Source organism: Pseudochaenichthys georgianus, chromosome 6 (genome assembly GCF_902827115.2).
Source record: "Pseudochaenichthys georgianus chromosome 6, fPseGeo1.2, whole genome shotgun sequence".
In the NCBI taxonomy this organism is placed as follows: domain Eukaryota; kingdom Metazoa; phylum Chordata; class Actinopteri; order Perciformes; family Channichthyidae; genus Pseudochaenichthys; species Pseudochaenichthys georgianus.
The window spans coordinates 18,658,944-18,685,371 of NC_047508.1; the positions used below are offsets into that span (position 1 = coordinate 18,658,944).

At 41.9% G+C, this 26,428-nt stretch overlaps 4 protein-coding genes across 4 annotated transcripts; 2 read left to right on the forward strand and 2 right to left on the reverse strand.

Annotated features, from left to right (window-relative positions):
- Nucleotides 1-6: 6 nt before the first annotated feature.
- Nucleotides 7-5,532, reverse strand: slc15a5 (solute carrier family 15 member 5). The gene is made up of 9 exons (XM_034084700.1): nucleotides 5,101-5,532; nucleotides 4,130-4,352; nucleotides 3,455-3,624; nucleotides 1,436-1,656; nucleotides 1,157-1,343; nucleotides 817-1,005; nucleotides 488-619; nucleotides 262-370; nucleotides 7-148 (listed from the first exon to the last, which is right to left on the reverse strand). Exons 1-9 carry the CDS (start codon nucleotides 5,468-5,470, stop codon nucleotides 7-9), a joined length of 1,743 nt encoding a protein of 580 aa, XP_033940591.1. The 5' UTR covers nucleotides 5,471-5,532.
- A 1,443-nt stretch (nucleotides 5,533-6,975) lies between these two features.
- On the forward strand, nucleotides 6,976-10,257 carry ccdc34 (coiled-coil domain containing 34). The gene is made up of 7 exons (XM_034084702.2): nucleotides 6,976-7,116; nucleotides 7,451-7,723; nucleotides 7,823-7,952; nucleotides 8,123-8,230; nucleotides 8,357-8,515; nucleotides 8,611-8,740; nucleotides 9,656-10,257. The coding sequence occupies exons 2-7, from the start codon at nucleotides 7,464-7,466 to the stop codon at nucleotides 9,856-9,858; spliced, it is 990 nt and encodes a 329-aa protein (XP_033940593.1). The 5' UTR covers nucleotides 6,976-7,116; nucleotides 7,451-7,463; the 3' UTR covers nucleotides 9,859-10,257.
- A 133-nt stretch (nucleotides 10,258-10,390) lies between these two features.
- Nucleotides 10,391-13,362, forward strand: rab19 (RAB19, member RAS oncogene family). The gene is made up of 5 exons (XM_034084704.2): nucleotides 10,391-10,568; nucleotides 11,043-11,140; nucleotides 11,674-11,862; nucleotides 12,242-12,425; nucleotides 12,816-13,362. The coding sequence occupies exons 2-5, from the start codon at nucleotides 11,090-11,092 to the stop codon at nucleotides 13,088-13,090; spliced, it is 699 nt and encodes a 232-aa protein (XP_033940595.1). The 5' UTR covers nucleotides 10,391-10,568; nucleotides 11,043-11,089; the 3' UTR covers nucleotides 13,091-13,362.
- A 20-nt stretch (nucleotides 13,363-13,382) lies between these two features.
- Nucleotides 13,383-26,047, reverse strand: hdhd5 (haloacid dehalogenase like hydrolase domain containing 5). The gene is made up of 8 exons (XM_034084701.2): nucleotides 25,777-26,047; nucleotides 21,788-21,991; nucleotides 21,588-21,700; nucleotides 19,517-19,610; nucleotides 16,259-16,292; nucleotides 15,976-16,150; nucleotides 15,713-15,901; nucleotides 13,383-14,818 (listed from the first exon to the last, which is right to left on the reverse strand). The coding sequence occupies exons 1-8, from the start codon at nucleotides 25,870-25,872 to the stop codon at nucleotides 14,410-14,412; spliced, it is 1,314 nt and encodes a 437-aa protein (XP_033940592.1). The 5' UTR covers nucleotides 25,873-26,047; the 3' UTR covers nucleotides 13,383-14,409.
- Between the last annotated feature and the right edge of the window lie 381 nt (nucleotides 26,048-26,428).

Sequence of the window (26,428 nt, forward strand, 5' to 3'; positions counted from 1 at the left end):
AAATATTCATAAAATAGATTCGATGGAGGCGGTTGTGTAGGAGCGGTCCACCGTGTCGTAGAAGCGCAGGCAGGCCTTGTAGTGCAGCAGCTTCTCAGCCAGAGGGCTGACTGTCAGGGCTTTACCCCGCACACTCAGGTCTATATACCTGGGGGGAAATCAGTGAGGGTTAGAATTAAAGTATGATATGTAAAATGTATAATCTAATAGTAACCTGATGACCACCTTGTAGTGCAGGCAGGTAGTTAGATAATACTGCACCTGTTAGATACACGCCAAAACACAAGGGTGTTAACCGCCATCAGTGAGGCCAGGAGGAAGAAGAATCTCTCAAGGTTCCCATCATGCAGTGCGTCTGGGTAGAAGTTACCTGTAAACATGTATTAATGCAGTCACCAGAATCAGTGATATCTATGGCTACACACGTTTTGTTTTTTAGCCAAATTACAGTGCCAATGTATTGGAAGTTTTTATTTTCTCATTTTACCTCCAGAGAGAAAGTACACCAGCTGAACGATTAAGGCTGCCAGGAAGCAGCCCCCTCCATAGGACAGAGTGAGGAAATGTAAGGATATCCCTCTGATGTGGCTTGGGGTCAGCTGGAAAGATATTAGGGAGCCTGTGGGAGAGGAAGTGACAGCAGGTACGTTTTGTCATTATTCCCTGCTGTGTATTTATGACAAACAGGGCAGCATTTCTATACTTTGGAAATTCAACAGAAGGTATTTCAGTTAGTTTGTTCTCATTTGATAAAGAGGAAGTTTTAGGCAGGAAGCACGCTACAGAAAACCTGCATTAAACACTGGCCTCACTCACATGCAGGGGTGACGAGAGCCTCTGCAAGACCTAGCAGGATGTACTGAGGAGCCAGGTGGAAACACGGCATGGACGACACCTGCAGAACTTTCCCAGAGAGGGTCTGCTCCACCAGAGGATAGGACCTCCGATGCAGCTCAGACAAACCTGCCACCAACACCGACAGAGTGGCACATGCATGGCCCAGAGCTAGAAGGGGAGGATGGACAGGGAGGGGTGATAAGAGAGGGGGCTGCAGAATAAGTACGGGAGGAAAGGGAGGCAGAAGAGCAAGAGAGAGAGACATTAGAATGATATGTCAAAAGTGGAGATGTGCGTGTGTGCACATAGAAATACTCACTGATGACTTTTGCAGGTGCCAGAGGAGCTTTTTCCGCAGAGAGGTAGCAAGTGGTCACACACTCTATGAGGGGGGCCAAGAGCAGCAGAGGGATGATACTGATCACATTCATGGCACCGATGGGCAACAGGTGGCTGGCCAGGTGAAGGTTTGAGTTCATGGTCTGTATGTAGTACCCTGAGGGAATCTGAAAAAAACATTGTCTTAACCTCAGTGCATTATGGACACAATCCTTTTACATGCTTCATAATAAAGCCACATTGTACTCCATGTAACCACCTGTGTGATGCAGGCTCTGTAAAGCAGCTGAAGGCCATACAGAGGGAAGAGCTTGGCCAGGACTTTGACGTTCTCTACATGCGTCTCGCTGTAACGGCCGCCATTGTTCTCCTTGGCCCGGTCCAGCCAAGATCCCACATCTCCACTCAGGTGACGGTAGTGGAGGCAGCACATCTTGAGGGAGTTCAAGAAAACTCCCAGTGTGGTCAATAATGATCCACCTGCAGAACGAAAGACACATGAAGTAATTAAATGAATTGTTAAATTGATTTGATGTGTAACAAGTTATTGTGGTCCATCCATCCATCTTCTCCCGCTTATCCGTGGTCGGGTCGCGGGGGTAGCAGTTCCAGCAGAGAGCCCCAAACTTTCTTTTCCCTGGCGACATCAACCAGCTCTGACTGGGGGATCCCAAGGCGCTCCCAGGCCAGCGAAGAGATATAATCCCTCCACCTGGTCCTAGGTCTACCCCTTGGTCTCTTCCCAGCTGGACGTGCCTGGAACACCTCCCGAGGGAGGCGCCCAGGTGGCATCCTAACTAGGTGCCCGAACCACCTCAACTGGCTTCTTTCGACGCGAAGGAGGAGCGGCTCAACTCCGAGTCCCTCCCTGATGACCGAACCTCTCACTTTATCTCTAAGGGAGACACCAGCCACCCGGCGGAGGAAACCCATCTCGGCCGCTTGTATCCGCGATCTCGTTCTTTCGGTCATGACCCATCCTTCATGACCATAGGTGAAGTTATTGTGGTGTTACAAGTAAAATACAAAAAGAGGTGGAACCAACTTTGAAAGTAACAACCAAGTCCAAAGTCATTGTGGAGTCAAGATTTTGAGTCCTAACTTGTCACTGATATTATACTGCAATTCATTCTTTCTTAAAAACTATATATATTTTCTTTGGTATTATCAACTGGTGCTCAGTTACGTAACATTCTTAACCTGTTAAGCCCCAAAGACCCCCTCGGCGCGTCTCTTTTTTTTTCACGACACTGTGTCTCAGGGCATCTTAATATTTAAGAACCTATTAATGTGTTATACCAGATTAACGGGAATAATCTCAGCTAACTGACGATACAAACCATTTTTACCAAAACAAAACACAAGTCTCGTAATTCTTTTTTCTCATACTGATATTCTAAACAATCTGTGCTATTGTATTAGCTGTAAAGTGTCTCTACTGTAGGCTATTTTTATTATATGTACAGCACTTTGGCTCGACCAAAAATCGTTTATAAATGTGCTATATAAATAAAACTTGATTTGATTTGATAAGAAGCATCTAAATGACCCCTGAGCAAAAATGCTAACGCACTTTGGCACAGAACTCAAGATAAAGATACCCTTATTACTTATCGTAGCTGCACATACAAGATATCCGATTAAAGCTGAGGTTCCACAGATTATATAGGTATAGTATTATCACTGAGCGATCCGAACTCGCGACAGGGGACGCAAACACAGACATCACAATTTAATTTACATTTTTTTACTGTGTTCAATCTGAATTTACTTTAAAATACAAACATCTATATTGATTCTGACACTTCTACACCCAACTCGCAGATGTAACCTTGCTTTGAGAAAAAATATTATTAATTTAACCCTTTTAGAAGGGAAGATAATGGTCATTTGTTCTGGGAATGTCATTTTCGAGCCTGAGACCTGAAAAACAGGCTCGGGGCTTGGCTCTCTGCTGAAATATGATTGGATTCTGTTTGATTGGTACCAACCAAGTGAATCTTCAGATTCAAGCGTTCGACTTAACTAATAACTTCTAAAGTTTTTTTATTTGTGAAATATTTGGGCTTGTCAGAAGCCCGACAGGTATTTTCAAAAAGTCAAAAGTCAAAAAGCTTAAGTTGAAGTTACAAGACTATGGTGTTAAGGTCCATTCCAAGTTGCAAGATTTTTTTCAAGTAATCAAACTTGTGTCTGACTAAAGTCCATATCTCTGAAAACAAGTAATGTAAGTATGTCTGAATACTTTAATAATGACATTTTATACACAGTATGTTACCTTTCTTGGGTTTGTAGGTGAGATTGTTCCGCATCATGTGTATGGCAATTAGAGCCAGCAGCACAGAGGTGAAGGGGATAAGGAAGCCCAGATTTTTGGCCACAGACTGCTGGATGTAAGCGATGCCCAGAAACACCACAGTGGAATTCAGGTTGACCAACCAGTAGAACCTGAACAAACGTAAAGCAAATAATACACTCACTTCCTTACTTAATATCTCAATACTAGTGTAATTTGACATTTGTTAGAGGCATTCATGGTCCCCAGAAGATAAATCACAATGACTTTGGCAATCTTCTGACTTAGCCTTTTGGAAAACCATGAAATTGAAATGTAAGGTGTTTAGTGAACTAACATAACAGCCATTGAATGGATTCATAGGAAATTTGGAGCAAACATTTATGCTATTCTTCGAATAAATTGTCTAGTTTTTTAATGACTGGCATGTTTACTCCCCTACAACTCAAGTCCCAATTTCCGGAACATTATAGTTCTCCATAATAATACAACAACTTGCATGTCTTATTTCTAAACAGTATAACTTGATTGTAAAGAACTTGACGAGAAATCCTTCTTAAATTAAACTGATCACAGTAACAATATCGATGGACAGTTTGGAGTCTTATCATTGGCTAACCAGTTGAATAACTGCATCCAAACAGCACCAGCACCCACCAGTTGAAGAAGGACAGGAGCTGGTGCTGGTTGTAGCACTGCAGGCTGTATGCTCCCATTGGACAGAGGATGGCCCGGATGCCTCCGATGCCCAGGGCAGCAGCCAGGAGGCCGGTGTAGAACAAGATCTGCTGCTCCCGACGTTCCAGCTGGTGCGTCATGTGGTGAGTGTCAATGTAGAAATCTTCGAAGGGGAATGCCACCACAGGCAGCATGGCTGTGCCTAGAAAGCACAGTGACAGGTGAAGGTCACGGTATAGTTGTATTTCAAATAACAGTGTGACTTAACAGAAGCAGTCATGGCTCTGTCTTTTTTACTATCAGCATTTATGGGATTTGGTTGCCTTATTTGGATCATTTGTTTCTCTCCTTTCAGTGGTATTATGCTTTTAAATCATTTAATAGATGGATTGTTGTGGGTATTTCTGGCAGAAGGGGGGATTTGGAGGGTATATACATTTAGAGTTTAGAGGTTATATAAAGTTCTGATCTTTGTATATTAGCTTGTATACAATAAAGGGCTTCATACAATATATGAAGCCCTAGTGGCTTTCGTTTTCATATTTTTTGAATGGATTATTTATCGATGGTTTTGTGTTCTCTTTAATCTTTTTTCCCGATTTTATTTTCTGTCTTTTCTATTAACCTTAGTTTTATGTCCCGATGGAGCCTCGCATCTTGTATTTAACTTGAAAAAGTTGTTTTAAAATATAAGAAAAGCATCGCTCTTGAAAGGAGCTTACTCACTAAAGGTTAAGACTCATGATGAATAATGTGTCAGATATTTATTTTTCAAGTCAAACATACAGATAAATATCCAGTTTTCTTAAGATTTCACCCCACACTAAATGGATATCTAATCTTACGTTATACGGAAATACTAAACACTGAATACATTTTAATCAAGTCATATAGTTTTATCACAAGTTTGATCACAACAGTGAATCTGATAAACTTGAATCGTGTCTTACCAAAGAAATGTAGGAAGGCACATATGTAGAGCACCTTGGACCTCCCCAGGCAGGTCTCTGCAAACCAGCCAACCAGAACCGGGGTCAGGGTGCTGGCTCCTATGAAGCACAGGTTGACGGTCGCAGCCAGGTAGTTATCATAGCCCAGCTTCACCGTGCAGAAGAGAATGGTGTTGCATACAATCCCAAAGAAAGTGAATCTCTCACACAGCTCCACAAGCAGGACACAGATGATAACTTGGAGCTTCTTGCGGGACTTCCTTGGTGGTTCATGTTCTGGACGAGGAGCCCGGTCTGGACGAGGGGCCCTGGAGTGTCGACGCAGTTGGCCTCTGCCATCTGGCAGTTTATTTGGGTCTCCTACCACCATACCACCTGGCCAGCGAGCTGGCTGATGGGCTGCTCAGCTAACTAATGAATCTCGCAGAGCTCTGATGAGAGGGAACTCTGCCCTTCGAGGATAGGAGCAGCAGAAGCCAGAGCTGGAATCCCTCACCCTGGTGTGACTCTGGCGACACTTAGGATCAGACACACCTCTTTGCATTCTGCACGTGCTGGTGGCTGATGTCCTCCTGTGTCAGGATCTTACTCAGAACTGTGGTTGTCTCACAGTGATCTAACACTTGATTCAACATTGTATTCAGAAGGAGTGTAGGCTGGGAGCAATGTAGAGAGCATCCCAGAAATATTTGTATAATTGCTGACAAGATACAGTCATGTGGATGTTGTTTCTGTTAATGACTCATACATGCATGCACATTCACTTTTACCAGCTTTAGCATTGATGCAGACAAAAAAGTATCAAAAATATACCAGTACAACTGAAACAGGTAGTTCTGCATAATGAATACTTTTATTTTTGAAACTTTAAGTCAACTGTATGCTAATAATTCCAAACCAAGAAATGTTTTGAATGCTTTTAATTGTTACTGAGTATTTCTAAGATCTGGTATCACTACTTTTAGGTTAGGGTTAACCGGGTTAGGGTTGAACCCGGTTAACCCGGTTAACCCTAACCCCTAAAGATCTGAGGACTTTTCCACCACTGGCACAGATTTACAGTAGCTTAATCTGTTGGATCTTGATTTAAATGAAGCAAATGTTGTCTATTCAAACATAAATATTATTTTGTAATGCAAAAAGTCATAGATTAAATGATCATCAACAATCAATACAGAATGCTTAGTTGGCTTTAGCATCACACATAAAAACACGTAAAAAAGACAACAAATTAATTTAGTGCATCCGACTCGCAAAATGCCACATCTCTATGTGAAAGCAGTACAAGCTCAATTTGAAACGCCTGCTGATAATTAGACTGAAAATGTTAAGTGCTAGTGTCACCGAGTGCATGGCCCGGTCAACTTTAACTGGATCAGGGCTGCTGGATCAACAATAACTGCCTGTTTTTGCAGTAGGGAGTAAACATGTTGTCTGACTCAACCAAACAGCATTGGACAGAATAACACTGGAATAATGTTGTTGATTCAAAGACCGTGAAAACCCTACTCCCTTAAATTTGTACTGTTTGTTTGAGGGCCAAGAGATATTTGTCTCAACAACAATTGTTTATAAATTAATTGTTGCATTACCAATCGGGTACCAAGCTATTTAGAGATAACCAAAAAGACCAGTATGAAAGAAGGGATAAGTGTGGGATAATGTAAAAAAATGCAATCAATGTTTGAACCTTATTTCATATTAGTAGGCCCTAGTAGGCTAATTGGCCAATATACAATAATTATAGTGGGCCTTTTTTGACATGCCACACTATTTTGAATAAATAATAATAAACAATGTCAATAACACAGATTATTATTTTTGAGTAGGAAATAATGTTGTAAAGACAGACGGATGGTATCCATGGCGTCAGGCTTCACCATGGTTACAGAAGCAGCGTCCAGTTGAGCTTGGGGGCGTGGTGTATCATGGGGAAAAAAGTTGGTTGGAAATCAGTTCCAGCGTTGAGGGAAACGACGAGCAAAGCAGGCTTTTCTTCAAATACACGTAAAAAAGGTAGGTTATAAAATGTTTGCAATGTTGTACAGTTAATAAGAGACCTGCACACATCCTGCATGGAGATGGCTAGTTTGAAACTAACCATTAAACGTTGGTAGCACGTTACATAATAAAGCTAATGTTGCTAACCAAAGCGAAAGCTAGCTGTTAGTTTCCTTCGAGTGCTAACGCTACCCCCTCTTTGCTAGCCGTAAAAAGGACCTGTTGCCATAAGGCTTAGCATAAGCTTGTTTGTGTTAGAGGCGCATCCAAAAAGCTGCATAGATATTTGGCATTAGTTTTCAGACAACACGCGTAACTTATGGAAAACATTCTCATGTGTCGACCTTAGATATCGGCTAGCAATGTCTGGCCGGAAGATGCCGAACTTTCCTGCCTCTGCGTCCCAGTGCTTCAGCTCCACCCCTGTCAAAACCATCCAGGGGAAATACCTGAACATATCAAAGGGTTTGGACGACGACGTGCTGTCCGACGAAGAAGACACTTTCTCTCTGCTCTCTCCCATATACCACGACAGTTTCGACAGTGATGAAGACCTGGAGCCCAGCCCGCGGGCTTCCCCCAGGCTGAGCGACTCATCCAGACTCAGCCTTTCACCAGTCAGGTACCGAACAATTATTCAGGCTTAAGATACTTTCGGAACCAAGACCACAGGGTGCATTATAGAGAGACAACATACATTGTACATCTGTTTCTGTTATAGATGTGAGCTACCAAGAACGCCCTCAGTGCAGATGTTGGATACAGCTGTGGAGCCTCTTAGTGCATGGGAAAAGTGGCTGGTTAGCAAAGCAAAAGAAGACCGTTTACATTTAGAAAAACAAGCAGACGAGGCAAGCAACAGTTAATTACCTTTTATATCAATGTACAAGTGTGTACTTTCCTTATGTTCTTTTGCTCTTTAAATGTGTCTATAAGGCTAGTCATAACTTTACTTATTTCCAAAATATATTTTCTTATTGCATCCGGTCTGAATCTCAACATCTCATGTTCCTTAAAATAGGAGTGGTTAAAAAAGGAAAAGAAAGCACATGAAGAAAGGGAGCTGGAACAGAAAAAGATTGTCATGGAAGAGAGGATCCAAATTTGGCTAAAGATGAAAAGAGAACAGGTATATGACTCGTATATACTTTAAACTCATTAAAACTCATAAAGCACAATAGTGTTTTGGCTGTAATTGGTACACTATCCAATGCTGACAACATGTCTTTTATTTGTTTTCTCTTTTCAATCTCAGGAGAAGCAAGAGCAACTTCTAAAACTGAGGAAAGAGGAGGAGGATATACAGAGGCAGCACGAGAAACAGACGGAGATAGAACAGAAAGCTCAACAAAAATACAAAGACTGGCTACAGAAGAAAAACCAGGAAAAAATTGAAATGGAAAAGAAGGAGAAGGTAATGTGGATCTTTTTATTAGATTAATGTATAAGATTATTCATGAGCAGAAATAGACCGATACTGATACATATATTTATTTTTAATCTTGACAGGAGGAAGCTGCCCTGAAGGAGGAGCAGGAGAAGGAGCGCCGCCAGAGGGCAGAGGAGAAGTTTAAGGACTGGCTGGCAAAAGCTAATGAAAAAACTAAAGCTAGTCCCCAATCACCCTGCTACACGAGAAGTAAGATCCTTTCATTCATTTAAACCTCATTCACTAGGCTTTTTAATTTGTGGACTAATTGATACCATACATACATGCATCTGTCGGAGCAAATATTTAAAGCAAATATTATTGTAAATAACTGAATTAATTGTGTGAAAAAGTGATGTGTATTAAAGGTCCCATGTCATGCTTTTCCGGTTATCACCCGTCCCCTTGTGTGTTATGTAGCTTTTTCTGCAGTCACAAACCCTCAAAGTGCACCCTGTAGCGAGTACGACTCTAACACAGAAAAGACCTGTCTGTGCTGCCCCAGAAGCCTGAACGCCTCGTTGGAGATCTTTCTTTTTCCATTTTTTTCTTCCGGGAACCAAGTGACGTAACGACGGTCCATGGTGCTCAGGCTGAGTTTCGCGATGTCTCGCTGTCTCGCAGACCCCGCGCAGCAACCAGGAAACAACACCAGTAATCCAGCTCACACTGTCCGCTCCAGCAGCGAGCCTCGCAACGTCCCGCCAACACGGCACCCAGACCCCACGCAGCATTCTCATCTGTTTGTCTCACGCCATTGTAACACATAATTACTGATGTTCCGCTGTAACGGTGGTTACAGAGTTCTGATGAATCTACTGGGCTCATAGGGAGGGGGGGGGGGCAGCAGGAGCTCCAACAAGCCATTTAGGACAGAGAGTAAATACTATACAGAGATGCTGTGTGAGAAACCAATGTGATTTTGGAACATTGAATAATGTAAATCTATTCTAGTCGACCTCAACAATGGAATTATGATCAGTAGAAATGGCCATGACATGGGACCTTTAAGACAGAAATAACCCTGATGATTATGTAAACTGAAAAAACAAACTGACAGTGTTCATTTTTTTAAACCGTGTTATAAAATACTATATATAACTTTATGGCTTTGATTTATTTTAGGTCCATATGAGAAATACCTCCCGTCACCAGGCTTCTACAATCCAATCCCCTGGAAGCCGATTCACGTCCCTCCTGTGGAGAAAGAACTGAATAACACATCTGGCAAGAAACCTCAGAAACAACAGAGGAGCCAACAAAGCTCCGCCAGCGCTCTGAGACTGAGGAACTCTGCGAGTGCCACCCAGGTGCTGCAGAGGAGATGACACAGCTGACACGTGTGTGACTGATACGGCTGCTCTGTTACTGCTTAAATATGATTCATCAACCACAACAGCTCCTGAACTGAGACCGCTGAATCACAGAAGTATTTCTGTTCACTTATATGGATGTGGTATTTAAGCTTCCATATCTACATTTTGATTTGTTGTATTGTTGAACACTGAGCAATATTGTAATAATGCACCAGCTCATATTAGATTGTTTGTAAAGATGTGTCTTGGGGATTGTTATGATTTTACAAATATGTTTAAAATGTATTCTGATACTGCACCCAGCTTTTATACCATAATAATGGCGCGTGTACATAGCATTATGGCTGGACATTTAAACAATGGGGATTATTTTGTTGCATCCTGTCGATAAAAGAGGCTTTATCAAAGTAATTTTTTCACTGTTGTCTTATTTGTGCCATCACGAAATGGTTAACAAAACCACATTCATTGCATCTAATCAGGCATCAACCACACTACGGAAAGGAGGTGGCTGGTGGTCACAGCCAAAGATAGACCCAGCTCGGTCAAGTGCCCCTCACACTCACACATTGTCCTGTGTCCAGCTGTGCCTTGTTCTTCTGTGGGCTGAGATGACGACAGAACAGGAGAGGGGGTGGAGAGAGAGAGAGGGAGACTGATTCAGAGCTGAATGCTCATTCTGTGTTAACATCTCACTGTGATACCAATGTGTGCAGCCTGAGGTAAAAACATTTCAATTACACTTTTAGTTAGATAATCCTGTCTTTAAATACATCATTTCTAAGTGCCTGTGGTGTTTTGTTCCTGCTCGTGCTACGCTTAGCTCTCTGTTGTGGAGTGCTGTGGAATGTGTTAGTTGACAGCAGTCAGCCGGGGGGCTCATAGTTTAGGCGATTTTAAAGGTACAAAAACATTCTGTGGTACAAAGGACAGCTGTTAAGACGAATGTCAAGTTTTTACATTACGTTAAGTTGCAGAAGTAGTTTAAGCTGTTTGCTTTGGGGTATTTGCACACTGAGCCAGCACTTTGTAGTCTGTGTTTTTTTACTCTAAACTAAATGTCATAACTAGTTTGTAACAAATCCAACTAGATCTCAATATTTTTTAAATCCATCTAAAATCTATGTATGCTTAACCAGTACTTATTGTAATAAACAATATTTCAGGTCACTTAACTTTACTTTTGCCTCTTTCAGGTATTGCGTCCTATTACAGAGCGTGAAAAGAAAACCCATATCCCAAGATGCAGTGGTGCAGGTGGGCTGGCAGTTGGAGGTCACACCTACCAAGACAGGTAGGAGGCGGGTCTATGTGTCAGAATTGAAGTGGAAGGCAGAACCAGTGACAGTCTAAAGGGCAGCAGGGCAGACTGTTCTTCAAGACTTTAAGAATGTGTCGCGTAGCAAAGACATGGAAACAAGCGCAGGATGAATAACAACTTTTGGGTGGCAAAAAGGGAACTTTAATCCTCAGCTATGGGACAATCAAGTTGATTTTGGAGCTGAATAGAGTTGGTGAATGAGGTTTAACATGACAGAAAACGCAATGTTGTATAAAAACTGGGATTTTTCATCATTTATAGTGATTTATTTTGATCTCTGATTGGCTCTTTACCTGCAGATCACACATGTTTCAGCTGGAAACACATTGCCTGTTCTACTACAGCTGATATAAACCTTTCCTCTTTTTATGACTAGGATGTTTCTGTAAATAGTGTCAGTTTTCTATTGACACAACTTGAACCAGTTCTTTTGCATAGAGGCACATAATCCTGTGTTTCAGCCTCAGTGGGTTTATTGTGAACATATTCCTCCCTTCACCATGCAGTCAGCAGGGCCAGAGATTGAGGACTCTTTCGACTTTCTTTTCAAAATCATCCTGGTTGGGGACTCAGACGTGGGGAAGACCTGTGTGGTCCAGAGCTTCAAGTCTGGCATTTACATTGGAAAGCAGCAGAACACCATCGGGGTGGACTTTACTGTTCGCACCCTGGACATCGATGGCAAGAAGGTCAAGGTATGTGACACCACAATTTGATCATGGGTATAACTTAACATATTTAACAGAAATATGAATATATAAGATGTGCGTGTACTTACTCTTGTCTTAAAGTAAATACTCCATTTGCTTGATCAGTATTTGTTTCTCCTTAAGAGAAAGAGGAGTGCCTTAATGTTCCCTAAGAACGGCCTGTGTGTTAGCTTTCTGGGTGTGTTCATTTGTCAACTGTTTGCTTGTCTTATTATGCTTATTAGTTAGGGTTAGTCTACACACAGGCAAAGTAATTAAAAAAAAAAGACGGATTACTTTCAGAGTCTTTCACAGCACATCTGACACATAGGCACGTTTTGTAACTATGTCAGTAATATTGGATGTTTTGGGGTTGTTATTGCAGATGCAGGTGTGGGACACAGCAGGTCAGGAGCGTTTCCGCACCATAACTCAGAGTTACTACCGCAGTGCCCACGGGGCGATGGTGGCCTATGACATCACACGCCGCTCCACGTTTGACTCTGTTCCCCTCTGGATCAGAGAGGTGGAGCAGTTTGGAGCTGCCAGCGTGGTGCTGATCCTCATTGGTAAGTAGATTGAAAATAAATTGGTTTTATGTTAGCCTGTAAACTCTTCTACATATTCCTCGACTTCAGGACAATACATTGCTGGTAAACCGTTTTTAGGGATTTTGGATTGTTGGTCTTTTATGTTGATAAACAATCATTAGATTACATGGTTTGCAAATTGAAAGATTATATATAATTAAAAATCAATACGATTTTTTTCAAGTATATGTGCTCCTCTAGTTCCATCTCCTACAATCTGAGGGTCTTATGTTTTCCTTTTTCATTTAGGGCAGTTAACTCAGTATTTCTAGTGTTGGTCGGAGAAAATATTAACACATTACACTGGAATCTCATAAAAATGCTGTTATTTGTGTTCTTTCTGATTGCCTGCTCTGCTAATCCCTGCAGGTAATAAGTCCGACCTTGAAGCTCAGAGGCAGGTTTTGTTCGAGGAGGCGTGCACTCTGGCAGAAAACAACGGCGTGCTGGCTGCCCTGGAAACCTCTGCCAAGGAGGCCCAGAACGTGGAGGCAGCCTTCATCCTCATGGCCCGGGAGCTGCTGGCACGCAACGGCATGACCATCACAGACGAGATACACCAAGACTCGCCTCAATTCATGCTGAGTAACAGCTCCCACTCGGTCAACGACTCCGAGTCTTCAGACAGGAAGTGTGGCTGCTGAGCGGACTGCAACTGCTTTTTGTTTGGAAAATAGGGTTGACAATTTAGAAGAAACTACATATGTTGCATTGTGTGTGTGTGTGAAAGTGTTGTATATATTTTGACATTGAATATTTATGCATTTTGTTGAATAAGTAACAGGTTTTAAATGGCGGCTGCTTATCAAACATGTTTTGTATATTCAGAGGATAAGTTAAGAGGATTTCACACCTCAGCTGGAGGACTGTACTAAAACTGCACTACAGTACACAGAATATTTGACTTGACAAGCAACGTTTTGTGTCTTTCATCCTTTTAATTGTTATTTTATTCAATATGGCTTTTTCAGTACATTACCAGTGTTTCACAGTTTTACCCAGTATTTAACATCACCTGCAGATTCCCCTTAATTATCACTGTAGAATAAAGACTCAATTTAATAATACACTTTATTATAATGTTATATTATTACAGATATAACAAACCTGTCTAATTTTCAGTAGTAATTTAATGTATATACTTTATTAATCTTCAACAAAAATATTGTATTACTGACATTTCAATTAACATTTCAAACTATTTCCCTTAGACTTTAACCATCAGACGATAAAAAAGCACATTCTTTTGAAACTGTAATATTATGTATAAATCAAAAAAATACCCCCCAAAAAAACCAAAAATAAAATTACAGTACTCTGGACATAAGTTAAAATGTATGAGGTACTAAACTGAAACCAACTTAATCTTAGTACCATTAGTGGTTACACATGCAAAAACAAATCAAGCTGTAGCAGTAAAAACAAACAGCAGAAATGGTCTAGGTATATTTTGGAAAGGCAAGATATGATTATTCTGAATGTTATCCAGGTAAACGTGTAAATATGTTTTAACAATCATACATGAACTTACAGTACTCTATAAATGTCATAGTTTAGTAACTCAAAACCTAGACTTCCTTAAAATCCATGTGCGTTTTATAAAAAGAGAAAGCTGTGTAAAAAGGCAAGAATGGACACGTTCTACTTGATCAATTGACATGTACAGTAGTAGTAGGTAGGGCAATTGTGTGTGTTTGTGGAGGTGTTGTGCAATATAAATACTGTAGCAGTCTGTGACACACTATCAAACATGACCAACTTAAAAAGGATTGCATACTGTTGCTGTTTGCATTGAATTCTACGGCACTTTATAAAAATCTGTAAAAACAAGCCACTGAAACAGCATCATGTCAGATTAGGGACGGATGTTAGTAACAAAACAACTCTTAGAGATGGTGCTGCTACCGGTTTAGGATGGTTAGAGTTGTTTTCTGGATGGCTGTTATTGATGAAGCCGCTCATCCTACTCCAGAGGCCAGCCTTCCTGCTGGAACACCAGCTCCACCGCCTCCTTCACATCCTCCACCAGGAAGGTCGGCTCCGTGAGGCTGGGGTCGAAGCGGAAGTCCCTGTGGCCGTGAAAGGTGGGCTGATCCTTCACGGCGTGGGCAGGGTCCGAGGGCAGCCCCTCCTCTCTGCTGTACACTCCTGTGCACACCAGGATGGAGCTGCAGCCCTCAGGGAGGTCCCCCTCCGTCCCGTACACACCTGACGCTCCGCCCAGTTCTGCTGAGGTCATTTTCAGGGCGTCTTCAACAGTTTCTGAGCCTCCTCCCCCACTCCTGACCTGCATCTGGGCCTTAGTGCGCTGGGAAGCCTGAAGGTAGTGGTCGTAGAGGTTGGCGCCGTATATGTCCGACATGAGGTTATCACTGTTAAAAAGATGAAGTGGCAACACATTAAAAGGAGCTCTTACTTAACTTTGGTGAATCAGAGCCAACCCTTCAGATTTTAATTGTGCTGATGCTTTTATCTACATGAGGGCAAATTCAGAACAGCAAGAGTCCTGCAAGTACATATGCTTCAAATAGTGCGACATACAGAAATGAGAAGAGTTGTATTGTAAATATTCTTTGATAGATTTTATAGGCCAAGGTGCAGTCTGAGACATACGATGTGTTGACTGTCTGCTCTCCTGCTGGTTCCACCATTTTAAAGACAGGATAGAAAAACACAAGTTACACAATAACTGAAAAAACAAACCAATTAAGGCAGTATGATACCACCAACTCAATATAAAGAGTAAAATGACTGTTCATGACTATAACCAACTATGTGCTATATGTGCAAAATATATATATATATGCCGTTAATAACTGTAATTATATACCTGCCTGCTAAATCCTAAGAACTGTTACAAGATGTGTATTTTGAAAATTATGTAACTTTTTTTAAATGTTCTTTTATTATATTTTGTATTATATCATAACTTAGTACTTTAATGCATGTAACATATGCTGTCTGTGGCTCTTTTTCTGCTGTAACTATGTACATTTCCCCTCTGTGGGACTAATAACGGTATTCTGATTCTGATTCAGCTTCAGTTCCCTGTAGGAAAGGGCTCTCTCTGCAAAGTAAATATTCTAAATATGGCATACACTTAAACTGATATTGATTATTATAATATACATTTTCCTGCCAGCCCTGTACTCAGCAGTGTATTGCTTCACTATGGACAAACTCAAACTACTCCACTTTAAACAGTTTGAACTATCGCTTTAAGGACAAATGTGGGTCTAAGGTCATGAGCCGACTGAGTAACTCACCCTATAGCATACAGCCGCTTCACAGGCGTGGTCCAGCCCAGCCTCTTGGCCTGCTCTCTGATCAGCAGCTCGGCGTAGTTATACGTCACCACGCTGGGTTTACCGATCAGAGCCTCGTACTTCAGATCAAAGCCTGTGACCTTCTTGTACATGCTCTCTAAGCACACCAGGAACATACCGTGACCAAATCTATGACACAGGGACATTCAGTATAATAACACCCTTAATAATGTTTCAGTGTGTATTTTTTACACATACTGTACCTGGGACTCTTCGCCTCGGCCATCCACAGCAGGTCCATGTTACAGGCCAGGAGTGGGATGTGAGGGTACCGCGCCGCGTTCCAAACATTGTCTGGGTTCCCGTTAGACAGGAGGACATCAACAATAAGCTGGAGGTTGGTCTCCCATCTGATTGGCTCACCAAATAGGATGACAGCTGTAGGAACACACAGGTGAAGAAGGGAGAAACATAAGACAGCCATTCCTGAGTTTGTTAGGAATTGTTAATCAATGCTTAAGCATCACACTTAAGGCTACAACTTACCGTCTATTGGTCGTAAGCCTTTTGTGGGGGGAATCTGTAAAATATGATACACAATATAATCATGTGTATTTTCTCCATTCCTGTTTATGTGTCTTCTCGTAATTATCACCCCGTGTATCTCGTAATCGATATAACCGGCCTGCTCTCGTCTATCCCACATGCTCCACTGACATCCAACATCTAGTTTCAGGGGGCCTGTGGAACTGCCAGTCAGCTGTTCCTAAGGCTGACTTCATCTCTGGCTACGCCTCCCTGCAGTCTGTGGATTTCCTTGCTCTCACTGAGACGTGGATTACTCCATCCAACACATCCACCCCAGCAGCTCTCTCCACAGCATATTCCTTCTCCCATACACCCAGACCCACTGGCAGAGGAGGTGGCACTGGTCTCCTGCTCTCTCCCAAATGGAGCTTTTCCCTCTTCAAGCTACCTAACTTCACTCCTTCCACCTTTGAATTCCATGCCGTCACAGTAACCCATCCTATACAATTAACCATTGTTGTTCTCTACCGTCCACCAGGCACCTTGGGGGACTTCTTGGAGGAATTAGATAATCTCCTCTCACACATCCCTGAAACTGGCCCTCCCGCTGTACTTCTCGGAGACTTCAACCTCCAGACAGGGAAGATAGACGAACTAACATCTCTGTTAACCGCCTTTACTTTCTCACTGTCTCCATCCCCACCAACTCATGAAGCTGGCCATGTCCTTGATCTCATATTCTCAAGGAACTGCACTACTTCTAACCTCTGTAAACCCGCTCCACACATCCGATCACTTTTTCATTTCATTCTCTCTACCCCTTTCCAAACATAACGAACTAATCGCTTCTCATCCTGCACCTGTCCACCGTAACCTTCGTTCTCTCTCCCCCTCTACCTTTGCCTCATCGGTGCTCTCAGCCCTCCCTTCCTCTGACTCGTTCCAACTCCTACCTCCAAACTCTGCTGCAGAAACTCTCCTCTCTACTCTCTCATCCTCTCTGGACTCTCTCTGTCCTCTCACATCTCGGCAGGCTCGTCAGTCCCCTCCTGCTCCCTGGCTAAATGACGCACTGCGTGCTAATAGAACCGTCCTTCGGGCAGCAGAGCGGAAACGGTGTAAATCCAAACACCATGACGACCTCCTAACCTATCAGGCTCTCCTCTCCTCTTTCTCTGCTTCGATCTCTCAGGCAAAAAGCACTTTCTTTCAAGATAAGATCCAATCTTCCTATTCCAATCCTAAAAAACTATTTTCCATCTTCTCCACCCTCTTGGACCCCCCCCAAAGCCCCTTCCCCCTCCTCCCTTCTGTCAAGCGACTTTGTTAACCACTTTGAAAAAAAGGTTAATGATATTCGCTCTTCTTTTTCTGACTCACCTTTACTCACCGCTGGGTCACCAGACCCTCCTTTCACCCACACACTAACCTCCTTTTCCCCTCTCTCTCCAAGTGAGGTTCTTACCCTCATTACCTCTGCCCGCCCTACCACCTGTCCTCTGGACCCTATCCCTTCAAACCTCCTTCAGACTATCGCTCCTGATATTCTACCGTTTCTCACCCATTTCATCAACACTTCTCTAACTTCTGGTCACTTTCCAAACAGTCTCAAGGAGGCAAGAGTAAACCCTCTCCTAAAGAAACCCACTCTCAACCCGTCTGATGTTATAAACTACAGGCCTGTCTCTCTACTCCCATTCCTGTCTAAAACACTTGAACGCGCTGTCTTTAAACAACTCTCCTGCTATCTCCATCAGAACAACCTTCTGGATCCGCACCAGTCTGGTTTCAAGGCAGGTCACTCCACAGAAACTGCCCTCCTTGCTGTCACTGAGGAACTGCACACGGCTAAAGCAGCCTCCCTCTCCTCTGTCATCATCCTGTTGGACCTGTCTGCTGCATTCGACACGGTGAATCATCAGATCCTCCTTCAAACTCTTCAAGAACATGGAGTTTTAGGCTCTGCACTTTCCCTCCTCACCTCATACCTCAAAGACCGCACCTACAGGGTTACTTGGAGAGGGTCGGAGTCCGACCCTTGTCAATTAACTACAGGGGTCCCTCAGGGCTCTGTTCTTGGTCCCCTCCTCTTCTCCTTGTACACAAACTCGCTCGGATCTGTCATTAGCCCGCATGGTTTTTCATACCACTGCTACGCTGACGACACCCAATTAATTCTGTCCTTTCTCTGCTCAGAGACCCAGGTCGTCGCACGCAACTCTGCTTGTCTAGCTGACATCTCTCAGTGGATGTCTGCTCATCACCTCAAGCTCAACCTTGACAAGACTGAACTGCTTTTCCTTCCGGGAAAAGATTGTCCCACTCTTGACCTAACAATCAACATCGGCACCTCTGTTGTTTCCCCGACTCAGACTGCAAGGAATCTGGGTGTGATCCTAGATAACAACCTGTCCTTCACTGCAAACATCGCTGCTACAACCCGCTGCTGCAGATACACGCTTTACAACATCAGGAGGATACGTCCCCAGCTGACCCAGAAAGCGACGCAGGTTCTGGTCCAGGCTCTCGTCATCTCACACCTAGACTACTGCAACTCCCTCCTGGCTGGTCTACCTGCATGTGCCATCCGACCTCTGCAGCTCATCCAGAATGCAGCGGCTCGTCTGGTCTTCAACCTTCCTAAATTCTCCCACGCCACGCCGCTCCTCCGCTCCCTCCACTGGCTTCCGGTAACTGCTAGAATCCACTTCAAGACAATGGTACTTGCGTACCATGCTGCGAATGGATCTGGCCCTTCCTACATCCAGGACATGGTTAAACCGTACACCCCAGCGCGTGCACTTCGCTCTGCATCAGCTAAACGACTCGCTGCACCCTCGCTGCGAAGGGGACCCAAGTTCCCATCAGTAAAAACACGTGGGTTTGCTATCCTGGCTCCAAAATGGTGGAATGAGCTCCCCATTGACATCAGGACAGCAGATAGCTTACACACCTTCCGGCGCAGACTGAAAACTCATCTCTTTCGTCTCCACTTCGAGCGATAGAACTGCTAACAAAGCACTTATATACTAATAAAGGACTGGCTTACCTAAAGCCAGTTGAGTAGCACTTGAAATGTTTTTGCTCTATGAAACCTGATGTACTTATATGATTCTGTTTTCTTCAAGTTTGTATTTTGTTGGTCGAACGCACTTATTGTAAGTGGATAAAAGCGTCAGCTAAATGCAATGTAATGTACTGTAATGTAACAATTGTTAAAATGTCTCACTAATCTGTAACTGAACATCAACAGGCTTGACTATTAATACTACTTACCTTGTCCTTGGGCCTTCTGTTGTGATCTACGACATCTAGAAGAGGATATGCATCTCTGAGCATATCTATGGTAACAACATCCTGAAAGCCCAGGCTGAAGTGGGTTAAAGTCAAACACAGATGAGCAAGAGTTACAGTAAACACAGTTGACTAACTTACGGTATTTATCTATACACTAAGAAGGCCTTAAAAACTGACTTTTTCTAAGACTTGATGGGAAATCCATAGATTGACTTAAATTAATGACAACCATAACAATGAAACACGCATAATAAAGCAGAGGACAAGGCAACTTGAAAGGAAATGGCGCTCCACCAAGCATAAAGAATGTCGGTTACTCTGGCTTAAAAAATATAAGAAGGCACTACACACTGCCAGAGAAGCTTATTATTCCTCCTTAATAGAAGAAAATAAAGGTTTCTTTTTAGTACAGTAGCCAGGCTGACCGAGAGTCACAGTTCCATTGAGTCTTCTATTCCTACATCCATCAGTAGTAATGACTTTATGAACTTCTTTAATGATAAAATGATAACTCTCAGGGACAAAATAAACCACCTACCCTTAGTCAGCACTGAATCACCCTTAACACCGGACATATACTTAGAGTGCTTCTCTCCTATAGACCAAAACCAACTAAATTCAATAATTTCATCCAAAGCATCTACCTGTATCTTAGACCCTGTTCCATCGAAGCTGTTCAAGGAAATTGCACCCCTAATTAATACACCTGTTTAAATATGATGAATATATCTTTACTGTCAGGCTATGTTCCACAGACATTTAAAGTAGCTGTAATTAAACCTATTGTTAAAAAAAACAAACCTTGATCCTGAGATTATGGCCAACTACAGGCCAATATCAAACATTCCCTTCCTCTAAAAAATCCTCGAGAAAGCAGTGGCCTCACAATTGTGTGCATTTTTAAATACAAATTGTTTATTTGTGAAATTCCAGTCAGGTTTTAGAAAACATCATAGCACAGAGACAGCACTGGTTAAAGTCACAAATGACCTGCTTTGTGCATCTGATAATGGACTTGCCTCTATCCTGGTTCTGTTAGCACCTTCGGAACAAACTGACCAACAACATAATTTATTCGAATGGTATTACCTTAACCTCCAGCACCATTGTAAAAAATCTTGGTGTTATTTTTGACGAGGATTTGTCTTTTAAATCCAATATAAAGCAAATTTCAAGGACTGCCTGCCTACTTCCATCTACGGAATATTGCAAAAATCAGGCACATCCTAAATCACAACAATGCAGAAACACTAATCCATGCTTTTATCACCTCCAGGCTTGCAATTCCCTTTTATCAGGCTGTCCAAACTCATCATTAAAGACCGTTCAATTCATACAAAATGCTGCAGCACGGGTTTTAACAGGAACAAAGATGATGGACCACATCACTCCTGTTTTAGCAGCATTGCACTGGCTACCAGTTCAGTCCAGGATTGATTTTAAAATACTTTTACTCTCATACAAAGCGCTCAATGGTCAGGGACCATCCTACCTACAGGATATTTTAAATCTCCTATTGCCCCTCTAGGGCATTAAGATCCCAGAGTGCAGGTCTGTTGGTGGTTCCCAGAGTCCACAAAAAAAGGTCAGGTGCTAGAGCTTTCGGCTACCAAGCCCCGTTCCTCGGGAATCAACTTCGTTTCGTTTTATGGAATTGTATTTATTGTACTCTAACTGTATTTGTGTCATTGTGTTATGTTCCTTTTTCAATTGGTATTTTCACATTGATCTTGTAAGATACGTTTGTTGTTTTTACATTGCCAATTTTGTTTGTTGACTTGTGAAGCCCTCTGAGACAAATAGGATTTGTGATTTTGGGCTATATAAATAAACTTGAATTGAAATTGAACCTACACTTGATAAAAGGCAATACATCTGTGAAAGGGCCTCACTGAGATAAATAGGCAGCAAAGGGTACAAATAAATACTGATAACAACGTGGAACACGAGCAAAAATACACTGAATAAACAGAACATGCACACTTCTCTTATAGGTCAACTTCAAGAGGTAAGTGCACAAACGCAGAGTTCCCGATTTAAGACAGGATACTTGTGAGCGACCTCCTCTATGGGACCCTGTCCCGACACCAGCACCCGCATTTTATGGATATCGGTGAACATTCGCAAAGGACTGTGAGACAGCATCACCTGGTCTGGAGTCACCTGTGAAAGAATATGGATTTCAGAGAAAAACAAAACAGTGCAAGCTGAGGACTAAAAAGGGAAAAGTGAAATGATGTCTTCAGCTACCTCCACCTCAAGCAGATGTGACAGGTGCTCTGCTTTAGCCTGCCTCATGGAGTTCCCAGCGTTGGTGACAAACACCACAGGCACCTTGTATTTCCCATGGCGGTCCACCAGGTTCTTGAAGCACTGCTTGGCTGCAGGGATGGGGGTCCTGCCCCGCACCAGCACCCCATCAATGTCAAAGAGGAGCCCGAAGGAGCCGGCGCCCTGAGGAGGGAATAGAGGGGGGGCTGTTCATTAGCAGTGATACTTCATAGTGATGTGTCGGTCGCGAATGAGCCGGCTCAAAGAGTTTTATTTATTTTTGTTAAGTAATACAAGACGGAATGATATGATGATCTCCGCGCTACGGGTACTCCGTGCATGCATGCAGTGACATGTAATATCCAAGGATTAGAAACGGTTGGATGCTGCTGTTTTGAATATTGCAATATATTTATTTTCACTATTTATTTATGATTATCTTTCAGCTGTTAGCTGTTGCTGTCTTTTTTATTTTTTTAGAGCCCTGCTGTTTTGTTAGGGCTTTTTCTTTAGGCAAGGCAAGGCAAGTTTATTTATAGAGCACTTTTCAACGCAAGGCAATTCAAAGTGCTTTACAAAAAAAAAAAAATGAAAGACATTAAGCATTAAAAAAGAAAAGCTAATCAAATAAACATTAAGAAAAAAATACATGGATAAAAGTTACAGTGCAGTCTAAAATATAAATAGTTCAATTAAACATTACAAGAAAAAGTACATGGATAAAAGTTACAGTGCAGTTTAAGATATGAATAGTTCAAATAAAAGCAGCGACAAAAAGAAAAGTCTTCAGCCTGGATTTAAAAGTAGTCAGCGTTGCAGCGGACCTGCAGGTTTCTGGGAGTTTGTTCCAGATATTTGGAGCATAATAACTGAACGCTGCTTCTCCATGTTTAGTTCTGACTCTGGGGACAGAAAGCTGACCAGTCCCTGAAGACCTGAGAGATCTGGATGGTTCATAGTTTAGCAGGAGGTCAGTAATGTATTTTGGGCCTAAACCATTCAGTGCTTTATAAACCAGCAGCAGTATTTTGAAATCTATTCTTTGACACACAGGAAGCCAGTGTAAAGACTTCAGAACAGGAGTGATGTGATCCACTTTCTTAGTGTTAGTGAGGACTCGAGCAGCGGCGTTCTGAATCAGCTGCAGATTTCTAATAGATTTTTTAGTGAGACCTGTGAAGACACCATTGCAGTAGTCGAGTCTACTGAAGATAAAGGCATGGACAAGTTTTTCCAAATCCTGCTGTGACATTAGTCTTTTAATCCTAGATATGTTCTTTAGGTGATAGTAAGGCTGATTTAGTAACTGTTTTAATGTGACTGTTGAAACTCAGGTCAGAGTCCATGACTACACCTAGATTTCTGGCTTTATCTGTTGTTTTGAACATTGCACACTGAAGCTCAGCGCTAACTTTTAAACGTTCTGCCTTGGCTCCAAAAACCATTACCTCAGTTTTATCTTTGTTTAATTGGAGAAAGTTCTGATACATCCAGTCATTGATTTGTTCAATGCACTTACTCAGTGTTTGAATTGGAGGATAGTCTCCTGGTGAAATTGTTACGTACATTTGTGTGTCATCTGCATAGCTATGGTAACTTATTTTGTTGTTCTTCATTATCTGAGCCAGTGGTAGCATGTAGATGTTAAAGAGAAGAGGCCCCAAGATGGAGCCTTGAGGAACCCCACATGTCATATTTGTCAACTCAGATGTGTATTTACCGATAGAAACAAAGTTGTTTCTGTCCTTTAAGTAGGATTTACACCAATTTAGAACTGTTTCCGAAAATCCCACCCAGTTTTCCAGTCGGTCCAGTAATATGCTGTGGTCAACAGTGTCAAACGCAGCACTGAGATCTAATAATACTAACACTGAAGTTCTGCCACTGTCTGTGTTTAAGTGGATGTCGTTAAAGACCTTTACAAGAGCAGTCTCAGTGCTGTGGTTTGGACGAAAGCCTGACTGGAACACATCGAAACAACTATTTAAATGCAAGAAATTACTCAACTGTTGAAAAACAACTTTTTCAATGATCTTACCTAGAAATGGCAGGTTTGATATGGGCCTGTAATTGTTCATTACTGAAGCATCTAGATTATTCTTTTTTAAGAGCGGTTTAATGACTGCAGTTTTCAGGGCCTGTGGAAAAATACCTGAGTGAAGAGATTTGTTTACTATATGAAGTAGTTCTGAGGCCATGCAAGGCAAAACATCTTTGAAAAATCCTGTTGGAATAATATCAAGGCAGCAGGAGGAGGATTTCAGAAGTTGTATAATGTCCTCCAGGTTTTTATCATTAATCTGATGGAATTGTGTCATGGTGTCTGAATTGATGTTAAGTGGACACAGAGACAACACATTTGCTGTTCCTGATGCAGAGGCACTGACTGCTTGTCTGATTTTCTGAATTTTGTCAGTGAAAAAGGAGGCAAAATCATTGCACGCCCTGGTGGATAGAAATTCAGAGGCTACTGACACTGGGGGGTTAGTTAGTCTGTCGACGGTAGCAAACAAGGCACGTGCGTTGTTTTTGTTTTTGGTAATGATGTCAGAGAAGAATGATTGTCGTGCGTTTTTCAATTCCAAATTATAAAGGCCAAGTCTCTCTTTATAAATTTCAAAGTGAACCTGGAGATTTGTTTTTCGCCACCTGCGTTCAGCTTTTCGACATTCTCTTTTTTCTGTTTTAACGGTCATGGCCTTTCTCCATGGAGATATTTTCTTCCCAGTCACTTCCTTTATCTTAATTGGAGCAATGGCATCTATAACATTTTTAATTTTTGAATTAAAATGATCTACTAGCTCATTTACTGAGGTGTTAGCAGGGGCAAGTGTGGAAGAAAAATTCTGAGTAAACATTTCCCTAGTATTTTCAGTTAAACATCGCTTTGTGGTTACCTCTTTTTGAACACTTGTGTGAACAGAAATAGAGCTCTCAAAGAAAACACAGGAATGGTCAGACAGTGCAACATCAGTCACCACAACCTTAGAGATATTCAGACCCTTTGAGATAATTAAGTCCAGAGTGTGCCCCTTATTGTGCGTGGGCTCCGTCACATGCTGAGTCAGTCCATAGCTATCAAGAACACAAAACAGTTCTTTAGCCCCTCTGTCCTGGGGGTTGTCAACATGGATGTTAAAATCACCAACAATGACTAGACGGTCAAAGTCAATACACACTATAGACAGCAGTTCAGTAAGGTCATCAAAAAATACAATTTTAAAATGTCGATACAGTAGCTGTCCTTTTTTAAAATGTCTATGCTAAAGTTTTTATAGGTGTTGCTATCTACTTTGTGTAGCGTGGTTCTACAGGTCAGTGCATTCATTGGGTGGTATCAGAGTTACAAGGGTCTGTAAATCCAATGAAAACAAAACAGCAAATCATTTATATTAAATGTAATTTTTACTTTTGAATACTTCAGTACAAAGGATGTATTGAATAATGTAAGTGATATGTGTACACATATACATCATGAGTCAAAACAGGGCTACATTTGATTGAATTATAAAAGGTATGTGATAAAATGAAGAGCCGTTTCACTAAAAAGAGCCGGAATTCTCATCACTACAGGCTGGGTCATAATCCTGCTACTTCAGGATCAGGGTGGGACTTTGTTCCCAGCGTATATAAATTACACACCACACATTTATTGTAGCATGATATAACTAATTGAGGAGTGAAATAGGAGAATAACATAGTAATGACTGAGGTTTGAATTTGTGCCATAGTAAAAATGTGTGTGTGTGTGTGTGTGTGTGTGTGTGTCTGCGTGCGTGCGTGCGTGTGTGTGTGTGTGTGTGTGTGTGTGTGTGTGTGTGTGTGATGGGGTTAGCTTTGACATGTGGTTTTTCCATTTTAACATTGCAATAGAAAATAAATAAGTACAAAAACAAGCCGACAAGGTACTTTTCTTAACGTGGTATTCATTAACCTCTATCTTAATTTAAGTAAAGTTTTCTACTTACATGGCTATACTTTCTTGAAGTCGAAGGTTTTGCTGCTCCCTCACAGGCTGATTTCAGCAGCTGCAAACCGGTTTTCCAACACCTTACTCTCTGCATATCTTCAGGCACTTGTAAGTAAAAGTCGGTGGGTAAACAACAATAAAAGAGCTTTAGCCGAGCTAACAGTAACTATCTACTTAGGACTGAAGAAATGGGTCATGGTATCTCAAACAGAGAGGGTCAATACTAAACTCTGCGCGCTCTGCTCATGCTGTCAGTGTAGCTGCCATCACTCAATACACAACAGTGACGTCTATGAACTGAATGCGCATGCGCAGAGCCACCGGAAAGACAAGGTTGTTTATGATCTGAGTTTTTGTAGAAATGAAACTGAATGACTTTATAATAGAAACTTAACCGCACAAATATAATTAAAATTATTAGAAATAATTAATTTTCGACATTGACACGCACATAATATGTTCTGTAACATGTCATAATACCGTGTAGTTTGAGCAAAGTGGTTGGTCAAATTAGTTACTACATAGGCTACTAAACATTTCATGTTTAAAACCTTTATAGTTTATATGGGTTATAAACAATGCTGTGTTCAAGTTAACAGCCTTAATTTAGTCAGCCTTTTAAAATATATTTATCAGCAAATTACCTTACA

Coding starts and splice junctions, on each gene's coding strand:
- slc15a5 (XM_034084700.1), bottom strand. CDS start 5,470: ATGGTGGTAGGAGACCCAAATAAACTGCCAGATGGCAGAGGCCAACTG. Junction 1,006..1,156: donor GGCACCTGCAAAAGTCATCA/GTGAGTATTTCT, acceptor CTCCCCTTCTAG/CTCTGGGCCATGCATGTGCC. Junction 149..261: donor TTTTGGCGTGTATCTAACAG/GTGCAGTATTAT, acceptor ATTTCCCCCCAG/GTATATAGACCTGAGTGTGC.
- rab19 (XM_034084704.2), top strand. CDS start 11,090: ATGCAGTGGTGCAGGTGGGCTGGCAGTTGGAGGTCACACCTACCAAGA. Junction 11,141..11,673: donor GGTCACACCTACCAAGACAG/GTAGGAGGCGGG, acceptor TTCACCATGCAG/TCAGCAGGGCCAGAGATTGA. Junction 11,863..12,241: donor TCGATGGCAAGAAGGTCAAG/GTATGTGACACC, acceptor TTGTTATTGCAG/ATGCAGGTGTGGGACACAGC.
- ccdc34 (XM_034084702.2), top strand. CDS start 7,464: ATGTCTGGCCGGAAGATGCCGAACTTTCCTGCCTCTGCGTCCCAGTGC. Junction 8,231..8,356: donor TAAAGATGAAAAGAGAACAG/GTATATGACTCG, acceptor TTTCAATCTCAG/GAGAAGCAAGAGCAACTTCT. Junction 8,516..8,610: donor AAATGGAAAAGAAGGAGAAG/GTAATGTGGATC, acceptor TAATCTTGACAG/GAGGAAGCTGCCCTGAAGGA.
- hdhd5 (XM_034084701.2), bottom strand. CDS start 25,872: ATGCAGAGAGTAAGGTGTTGGAAAACCGGTTTGCAGCTGCTGAAATCA. Junction 21,701..21,787: donor CACATCTGCTTGAGGTGGAG/GTAGCTGAAGAC, acceptor ATTCTTTCACAG/GTGACTCCAGACCAGGTGAT. Junction 14,819..15,712: donor AAGCGGCTGTATGCTATAGG/GTGAGTTACTCA, acceptor TCTTTTTAACAG/TGATAACCTCATGTCGGACA.